This window comes from Centruroides sculpturatus, unplaced genomic scaffold, assembly GCF_000671375.1.
Source record: "Centruroides sculpturatus isolate CEXI.00-Female unplaced genomic scaffold, Cexi_2.0 scaffold42, whole genome shotgun sequence".
Lineage (NCBI taxonomy): Eukaryota > Metazoa > Arthropoda > Arachnida > Scorpiones > Buthidae > Centruroides > Centruroides sculpturatus.
The window spans coordinates 995,579-1,006,248 of NW_019384399.1; the positions used below are offsets into that span (position 1 = coordinate 995,579).

At 34.2% G+C, this 10,670-nt stretch overlaps 1 protein-coding gene across 1 annotated transcript; it reads left to right on the forward strand.

Moving 5' to 3' along the window:
- Positions 1-6,119: 6,119 nt before the first annotated feature.
- On the forward strand, positions 6,120-8,570 carry LOC111618595 (SCAN domain-containing protein 3-like). Its single transcript, XM_023360149.1, has one exon. The coding sequence runs from the start codon at positions 6,656-6,658 to the stop codon at positions 8,426-8,428; it is 1,773 nt and encodes a 590-aa protein (XP_023215917.1). The 5' UTR covers positions 6,120-6,655; the 3' UTR covers positions 8,429-8,570.
- The last annotated feature ends 2,100 nt before the right edge of the window (positions 8,571-10,670 follow it).

Consider the following 10,670-nt stretch of genomic DNA (forward strand, 5'->3'; position numbering starts at 1 on the left):
TGAGACATATTCTCCATGTCACTTCTGATCTTAACAATCGCTTCCTGCTTTATTTTACGAACAATTAAAGACGCGCTCCACAATTTTTGCTCAAACGTTAACACACAGCGCGCCTTCCACAATACCTTTTTAACTAGACCAATAAACCGATTAATCATGTATCTATTTTGATTTCTACATATATATTTGATATGATATTTAACATTGTCCCAAGTTATTTTTGTTTTCCAAACTTTCTGAATCCAATATCTGACCTTCTTAGCAATTTCACATTCATAAAACACAGGTATTATATTTTCTTCCCTTTTACATCATGAGCACCGGGAATCCACATGCCTCATATACATATTAAGATAGTGTTTCGTCATTACTACATTCTGAACTATCCGCCAAGAAATTTCCTGCCACTCGGCCGGGAGTGAGCTTATATTTTTCCAAATTTCATCCCATGGGTAGGTATTATCTAACATATTTACACTAATATATTGCTTATGTATATCACGATAAACATAACCGGGTTTAATTTTTCTATTGTCATTAGTAAACTGCGGATTTTTGTCAACAACAATACGAAAATAATCTCTCCATTTCCGATGCCTTTTATTTCCATTTACTAGAAAAGGTTTGCTCGCCACTGATCGAGTTATACGTCTTGTGATCGGCCCTAGGACATATTCAATTACATAGGTAAGCGGGTGCGTTTGCTTTTTCAAATTATTTAACATATTAGTAAACTGGAGCGAACATTCTAACCCCTTTACATCCCAAATATTCCAACCTCCGTTTTTTACACTATTTTTCATTATCTTGCCACTCAGAGGTTCGAGCGTATTATGCCTTAAGAATTTAAAGACTTTTGACTCAATCTGTTTTATGTCCTCAGTCCTTAAGCTAGTAACATACAGTAAATACATTATTCTAGCAAAGATAACCTTATTAACAATAATAGCGCGTTCCGGTAAATAAAACCAATTGATACTCCAGTCGTTTATCGCCTCCTTAATTTTTTCCAATATTAAATTTAAGTTCTTCTGATAGCTATTATTTCCATACCACACGCCTAAAATCTTTATGTCATCAGCCTTTTCGACATGCATAACATCACAGTCAAGAGATCCATAAATATTCATTAATTTACACTTATTTTCATTGACACTCATCCCTGTCAATTTACTGAATCTCTTGATTACATCAACAATCCTATTCAACGATGGTTTATCTGATACGAAAAAACTGATGTCATCTGCATGTGCCACATAGCGGATTTCCTCCCGCATTCCTGGAACATATAGGGGTGTAATTAACTTCTCGTTTTGAATTTTACACAGTAACAATTCAATATAGATTGTAAATAAGATCATAGACGAGGGACAACCCTGTCGTACCCCCGCTTCACAAAAAACATTACCCATCACGTTCCCATTTACGTTAAGATCAGTTATCGGCGTGTGGTATAAAGATTTAATCATATTGATCTCGCTATCATTTAACCCATACGAACCCAAAATTTTCCAAAGAATCTGTCTATTTATAGTATCAAAGGCTTTTTTTATATCAATTGATAACACAGATAAAGGGGTTTTTCGTTCGATATATAAATCATAAATAAACTTAAGAAACATTGTATTATCCTGTATCACTCTATTTTTAATTCCAGCAGATTGCGTACTTCCTATTACTCCATTAAACATCACCTCGAGACGTCGCGCAATAATAAAACTATAAACTTTATAATCGATGTTTAACATCGTAAGAGGTCTAAAATCACTAAAAGAATTACCCATACCACCTGTTTTATTAATTAAGACCATTTTTCCACGACAAAAATCGTCGCTAAAATTTGTAAATTTATATAAATTAAAAAGAATAAAACTTAATTTCTCATTAAAAAACTTATAAAACTCTGCCGAAAGATTATCAACACCAGGCGCTTTACGCGTGCGGAGCGCCTGGACAGCCTCACTAATTTCCTCAATCGTAATTTCCCTATCTAAAACGTTATTATTTTTTTCTTTTATAGGATGGATACATCGTGAAAATTCGTCCCAGAGAGACTCATCAGTCCCCGGATCTTGATACAAATGTGTATAAAACTTCACAAATTCCTTACTAATTTCCTTTTCGTTCTCAATTTCCTTGTCATCAATGATTAACTTCCTAATATAAATTTTTTCCTTAACTTTATTTTTCTTATTTTCAAAAATTGTCTTTACAGCTTCTCTCTTAATTTTAAGCCTATTCATTTTATATCTTATGTAATTCTCCTTAGTCCTAAAATCTATTTCTTTACTAATCTCATCTTTTAACATATTGATTTCAGACAGACTATTGTTAATTATACTATTGCTCAGTTTCCTTTGCAACAATTTTAATTTATTAAAATTATTTCTTTTTATTTTCTTCCATGCACTTTCTACTAATCTATTAATCTCTTGTTTAACAAAAATCCATCTGTCCCATGTCACCTCATTGTCTTCTAAATCTATCAAATTTTTAACTTGAAGCTGAAAATCCTCATCTCCTAAGATACCTTTTGTAATTTTAATACATCTATTATATTTGATATTCTTTTCTAATTGAATCTCCAGTACCAACATTTCATGATCACTCATTCTAACACCATCCTTTATTAATTTAAAGCTAAAAATTTTTCTAACTTTCCCCAAGTTTTCTGAAATATAAATCCTGTCCAGGCGTTCCAGAACACCATAACCTTCCCAGGTGAAACCAGACTGATATGGGTAAATCACACGGTAAGCATCAACCAAATTAAAGTCTTCTAAAATATTAGTCAAAACTTTCCGCGAACTATCCGAGTTTAATGGCCAATTTTTATCTAAAACCGATAAAACATTATTAAAATCTCCTAAAAGTATAACGTCCCTACTCACCGCTAAAAAATTATTTAGAAAATAAAACTTCTCTTTCCTTTCCGTAACTCGAGGTGATGCATAAATTGTAATTATCCTCATAGGCCGACCACAGACCTGAAAATCAACAGCTACCATTCTACCATCTACATCAGTTTTAAAATCTTGGACCTTAATCCATTTCTTTAACATTATTACAACACCGGTGCTCTTTGTCTTGAAAAAGAAACATAAATGTTATAATCGACATATCTTCGACGCAGATCTCTTAAATCATCGAAATTCCAAATGTTCGTATCTTGTATGGCAAGTATATCAATTCTGTTTATCAATACCATATTTAATATAAATAGCTGTTTTCTCAAATTCCGAAAGCCAGTGATGTTAATAGACCTAATATTTAGAGTGTTTCTATCCATTATTCAATTTTTTAGATTCTATTGTTTTCTGCATACTCATTGTCCTAGATTTAAGTCTCCGACTAGCACGATCTCCTACCATACCACTACCATATTCGTTTACTTCCTCTTCTGACAAGAACTGCCCCTCAAATCCTGTAATCATCTTTTTAACATTCCCACCTTCCACTTTATCCATTTTTCTCTTTCCTAAATTCTTATCCTTTTCCACCGTCTCCTGCTCTGTCACTGTCCCCACCTCCATCTGCTTAACTTCCTCCTCAATCACTTCAACTGCACCTTGCTCCCTCTCATTAACATCCTTATTTTTCCCAACACTTTTTTTACTCGTTTTTTCTAAACTCTTAGCTCTTCTCCTTTCCAAACTTTTCTTCCTAGGACCTCTATTAATAATTTCGGCATACGATAGGGTTGGACAGTTTTCTGTAAGATTATGAATCTCTTTACAATTATAACAAGTAGGACATTGACTTATTAGATGCTGACTACTACCACATCTAAAACACGTTTTTATATTGCACTCGCGAATCTCGTGTTCAGTACTACCGCATCTACGGCATTCTTTCCTAATTCCCACATAAAACAAGGGGATATCTTTACCAAGAATTTTCACATAATTAGGGATCTTTTGCCTAGTTAACAAGACTACCCGATAGCTACCAGTCTTAACTTTTCGGTTATGATAATAATTAGTAACAACATTGATTACTTTACCAAATTTTCTCATTACAGATTTTATCAGGTCCTCATCTGCTTCATTTGGCACCAATCTCAGCGTGACAGGAAATAAGTCTGACTCCATGCTTTCGATATCATATTGTTCATCCTCAATCTGGATAACTTGACCCACCAACTGCCGTTTTACCTCCACATTCGTTACGCCGANGCATACGATAGGGTTGGACAGTTTTCTGCGAGATTATGAATCTCTTTGCAATTATAACAAGCAGGACATTGACTTATTAGATGCTGATTACTACCACATCTAAAGTTCAGTACTGCCGTATCTACGGCATTCTTTCCTAATTCCCACATAAAACAAGGGGACATCTTTGCCAAGAATTTTCACATAATTAGGGATCTTTTGCCTAGTTAACAAGTTGGGAATGTCTCGGGGATACGCTAATGAAAAAAGGTTGGGAACTGCTGGTGTAGACGATCAAGGGAGTAGTCATCAGTAACATCATCAGCGTAGACATAAATGTGAGTGTTGTCACATTCGATTGAAGGCGAAAGAAAGGGGAGACATCACTCCGTTGGGGATGCCTCTAGTTGGATTCTCGGGTTGGGAGAGGACCCCTCCATCTCACCTGGAATTGTTTTTGTTATAAAATTATGAATCCAAATCAGGGAATTATCGCTTAAGCCAAGTCGAATGGCCTGACGAATAAGAATGTTGTGTTTTATAGACTCATAGGTCTTGTAGATGTCAATGGTAATGATGAAGCGTCTCTGGTTGCAAAGTTTATGGATCTGTATCAACATGTGAATAAGAATTTCTCTTCATCCTTTGTTTAGGAGGCTTGCCACGTATTTAGGGTTAAAATAAGAAATAAAAAGAATATCAGTGGCGTGCCGTCATTAGAAGCGGTGGATGCGCCGCTTCCCTTGTATTTTATAAAAAACTAGCTGTTACCCGCGACTTCGTCCGCGGAGGTTTTGCAAACAAACCCCATTTACATTCAATATTTCAATAACCATAGTAATTGTTATATAACACCTACCGCTGAAGAGAATTGCCGAGAATCAAACGAACTATTTTCAATTTGATCAATTTTCTGCAACGTTTAGAATCGTTCTATAATCGAACCAATATGCAATAACAAATTCGAATTTAAAACGGTTCGAACATTTTTAAAATCGAAATAGATAAAAATATAACAGTGTCTGAAATATTATCAATTTAATACACCTAAGTACTCAATGAAGACTAAACGTAGTTGAAAACAAAAAATCGCATCTAATATAGTANCTTTCGATATCATATTGTTCATCCTCAATCTGGATAACTTGACCCACCAACTGCCGTTTTACCTCCACAGTCGTTACGCCGATTTCCACCACTCCTCTAGGATGAAAACAGACCTGCTGGACGACTTCGCTTCCATTAAACTTCTCCTGAACTGCATCGATGAGTATTTCCGCCGCAACTCGTTCTTTTAACTTGATCCTTACGGATCTAACTGACAAGTACCTTTTTATCTTTGTAGAATCCTCTTCCGCTGCTGACATCTCCGTGGAATCTAATGCGGAAACATCCAAGTCGCCCCACTCTGGCTGTCGAGGTCATCTAAGGCGGCCTCATCATGGACGAAGGAAGAACCACCCCCAACGCCTAGAGACCCCTTCGGCACCGGGGAACTGCTCACTGACGGACCGGGCACGTCCATCGTGCGGCACAAAAAGCCGAACTAATCGGCAGTTAGTAGAGCCAGTTAGAATTATAAAAACAATAAAACTCACCAATACTTAAAAAACTTTATAAAATTCAATAAAAGTCCAATATGAAATCCTTAAGGGAACAAAAACCAATCTTTACTCTCAGCCGAAAAAAGCCGAGAAGGAGCTCGACGCACGCCCTGTTGCCTTATAGATCAGTGTTTCCCAAAGCGGGGCGTACGCCCCACAGGGGGGCAATTTGATGGTTGGAGGGGGGCAATTTGAGAATTGACATGACATAATTTCTTCCCTTCGCTATGAGCTTTTTTAATGCAGCGCTTTAGGTGACAAATAATATGAAAAAGAAAATTTTATAAATAGAGGACTTAAATTATTAATAAGCATTTTTAAGATGGTATCAAAACCTAAACTATGTTATTACAGTCCGCAAGTGAACTTTTCAGCGTTTCCCTTTGCTGTATCTCTTGTCGCAGAAATCTTGTATCTTTTAAAGTCACTAAGTAACAACGTTTTTGCACAATTTTTTTCTAAAAATTTAACTCTAATATTTTTAACACCTATATGTCATAATTGTCTGTCATTTATATGATTAAATGAATTAATTAATACATGTTGTAGAAATATAATTTTTACGTATTGAATAATTTATGTTTATTTTTTAACCATTTAGCTTTTTATATAAGTTTTTAAACTGTAAAACTATTGATAATATTTAAAAACTAATTAATTGTGCTTTTTTTGTTAGTTTAGATATCTCTAATAGCAGTGTCTTTGATAAAGGAGTCCAGAAGTATTAAAATCTTGCAATCTGGTCTGCTGGAATCTTCAGGGCTTGCGTTTATCCCAAGTATCACTTGCGGCAAAATGTGTTATATCTACACAAAAACAATTTTTTCTAAATTTACGTTTACTCTGTCACATTGAATTATTTTTACAAAATTTTATTATTTTTTTAGCCCATAAAAAATGAGTGGAACAACAAAAAAGAAAGTTCGTCAATATTCAGAGGAATATCTAAAATATGGATTTATACCAGCAGTTCACGATGAGAGGATGCCGTTTTGCTTGATATGCCAGCAATGTTTGACAAACGAATCTATGAAATTGGGTCGGCTTGAAGCACATTTGAAGGCCAAACACAAGGACTATATTAATTCAGATTTAAGTTTCTTCAAAACATTAAAGGAAAAGTTCGAGAAAAGGACGACAATTACTTCAATCTTCACGTCTAGAAATGTAACAAATAGTCGTATTCAAGAGGCTAGTTACCAAATTTCATTGTTAATTGCTAAATCAGGGAAAAGCCACACAATAGGGGAGAATCTTATAAAGCCCTCAATTTCTGCTTTTATGAAAACTGTTCTAGAAAAAGATGACGAGGATGTAAAAGCGATGCCTCTCAGTAACAATACTGTCAGCCGAAGGATCGACGAGATGGGCGAAGACATTGAGAAACAACTCGTATCGAAACTAAAAACCAGAAATTTCTCTGTGCAGATGGACGAGTCAACCCTAAGAGACAGTGAGGCCGTTCTTATCACTTATGTCAGGTATATTGAACGTGGACAGTTTGCAGAAGAAATGCTTTTTTGTAAACAATTAGAAAGCACTACCAAATCGAGAGACATTTACAACATATTCAAATGCTACTTGGATGACAATGAGATCCCCATGAAGAATGTTATTTCGTGTGCTGCCGATGGTGCCCCCAATATGATGGGCAAAAAAAATGGTTGTTTACAATTGATGAAAGCTGATAATCCAGAAATGATACTTATTCACTGTGTTATCCATAAAGAAAACTTGGTGGCTAAAAACGTGTCTCCTATTCTCAATGAAGTACTCAATGCAGTTATCAAATGCATTAACTCAATAAAAGCCAGCGCTAAAACCGAGCGCTTATTTAAGCTATTTTGTGAGGAACAAAATGAAGACCACGTACGATTGTTACTACACACTGAAGTAAGGTGGCTTTCAAAAGGGAATTGTTTGAAACGATTTATTGAGTTGTTCGATTCGCTTGAAAAGTTTTTAATTGATAAGCCTGAAATGAAATTATTGTTGACAACAAATGGCAAAGCATATGTAAGTTATTTAGCCGATATCTTTGAGAAGCTAAATTTGTTAAACAAGCAACTGCAAGGACCAAACAAAACACTGGTTGATGCCAAAGCAAAAATATTTGGTTTTATTAAGAATTTAGAATTAAATCAAAAACACGTCAGCAACAAAAATTTTGAACAGTTTCATTGGCTTAACAAGTGTGATGTTTCTGACTCCGCAATACTTGAAATTGTTAATCATTTAAAAATTTTAATTACGGATTTTAAAGAGAGATTTGCTGATTTAAAAGAAATGAATTTTCCGACATGGATGGTGCAACCAGTTTTGGTGGATTTAGCTGATATATCCAATCTGCAATATCAAGAAGAACTCGCGGAGTTGCAAAGTGACGAATCTGTAATAACTCTATTTAATATTAAAGGTGCGATGGCATGGCTTTGCGATGAAACAGAGGCTAAATACCCCAATACCACAAAATGTGCAAGAAAACTCTTATTACCGTTTCCATCTTCATATCTAGCTGAATGTGGCTTTAGTGCTGTGAGTGATTTGTTGATTAAAAAAAGAAATCGTCTGGATATAACACAACGTGGAGATTTGAGACTTAAGCTAACTAAGCTTGAACCAGATATAAAATCGCTGTGTAAAAAGCATCAAGTCCACAAATCACATTAAAGTAAGTTTTTAAAATCTATTATTTTTTTATTTATTAAAAGTTCGTTTCTTTGTTTTGACAACAGTTGTAAGAAATCGCTTTAAAATTATCATTCATATTACTAAAAAGAACAAAAATAAATTTTATAACTAAAATTATGTATGGGGGACATGATGATTTTAGAAATGTTAAAGTGGGGCATGGCCTAAAAAAGTTTGGGAAACACTGTTATAGATTGTAAGAAACAAGCATAAACTTTTCCATTGTTGACGTTCGGCTTTTATTAAAAATTCTGCACGTTTATTGCTGGAGTTTTACAGCTCTACACCATTTATTTACAAAACGGCTTCTCGAATTTTAAAACTTTCAGTTCAAGTCCATCTGGAACGTTTTCCTCCTACGAATTTCTTAAAAGTTTCTTCCATAAATCGTCTTACATTTTGTCTATATCTCGCCATCCAGTAACGAATGTCAGCATTCAAATTTAAAACTCGTTTTCAAACTGAGTTTTCAATCCACAATTTTTTTATTTCAAGAAAATTTCTTGTATTCCTGAACACTGGTGTCACTTTCTTCTTTGCTTTTCTTTCACTTATCGTATTTTCATGTCGACGAAATGTGCGGTGTCATCGGGCAGCGATTTGAAAACATTGTAAACCTATGAATCCCCAATGTTGCCATTTGTCTGGCTGTTTTCCATTAATCTCGAGAACGGACTTAGACAGACGAGAGACGAGATCAAATATGAAAACCCCAGGGGAAGAGGCCTCGATTAAATATACAGGAATTCCGATGCAAACCGCAAGTCACGTTATTTCAGTTAAAAATTTTTCCCCGAAAGGAGTTAGATAGACCGGCACGACTCTATTGTTAAAGGAAAAGTATCATGCACAGAGACAAGCCACTGCTAATTTCACATATTTTAAATTAAGTAAATTTGAAATATAATTAAAAATTGCAGTTTACAGTTTTTGCCCACCCATCTTTAGTCTATAAACGATAAAATTGTTTTGTAGCATACAGTTAAAAATTTTTTTTGACAAAGATGTAAAATCGTAACACGTAGTTATTCATAGGCGGTTGTCTCCAATATGGTGGGTCCCGTCCCTCACCATCCGACCGCATCTATAATGAGTCTGGCAGAACCTACGGTAAGTATAATAATAATAAAACACTGAAAGACCAGAAAAATGAAAACAAAAGCATTATTTTAAACCTCAAATATTTATTGATTATCAATTACAAATATTAATGTTATAGTTTACATTTTATGTTTATAGTGATTAAAATATTTACCAANCATTGATTTATTCCATAAATATCCGTCAAATGTCTAACATCACCACCTAATAAAAAGTAAAGCTTAATAAAGTGTATAATCAAATATAAAGGGGAACCGCGAGTAGTAGCGTGAAGACGTGTGACGTCACGAATCAGTCTTGGTGACGCAATAAGCTATGTTTTCATCTCAAGAAATTATAATATTCAATGTTTATTTTCTAAAAAAACATTTATTAAAGTTGTTTAAATGACATTTACAACTCTAAATAAGTAAAGGAAAAAAAGATTTACTCTTATAAAGTTAAATTCTGATTATATTCTAGCTGGAAAACAGAATCAAAATATCATATCGTCTCGTGATGAATGTCTCAAAGGTTTTGTGAAATTTTTTTCTAATCCTCCCCGAATATCTCGAGATTTTCGTTTAATAACTTTTCTTTTTTATCGTGTCTTTTAGTCACTCCATTCACTATTATTAATTAAAATGTTTATAGGTACAGTTGATTTCATATCGATAATTTGGTTTAACCGTCGCGACGGTTTAAACAAAATTATCGATTTGAAATCATCTGTACTGTACCTATCCAAACGAAAATACGGTGAAGATAGGACAATACAAATCTCCAAGACACTGTAACACATTACAAAATAAGAATCCAGGAAAAAGTAATTGNTGAGCTAAAACCTCCCATTGATTTATTCCATAAATATCCGTCAAATGTCTAACATCACCACCTAATAAAAAGTAAAGCTTAATAAAGTGTATAATCAAATATAAAGGGGAATCGCGAGTAGTAGCGTGAAGACTTGTGACGTCACGAATCAGTCTTGCTGACTCAATACGCTATGTTTTCATCTAAGAAATTATAAAATATTCAATGTTTATTTTTTAGAAAACATTTATTAAAGTTCTTTATATAACATTTAAAACTCTAAATAAGTAAATAAGAAAAAGATTTACTCTTATAAAGTTAAATTCTG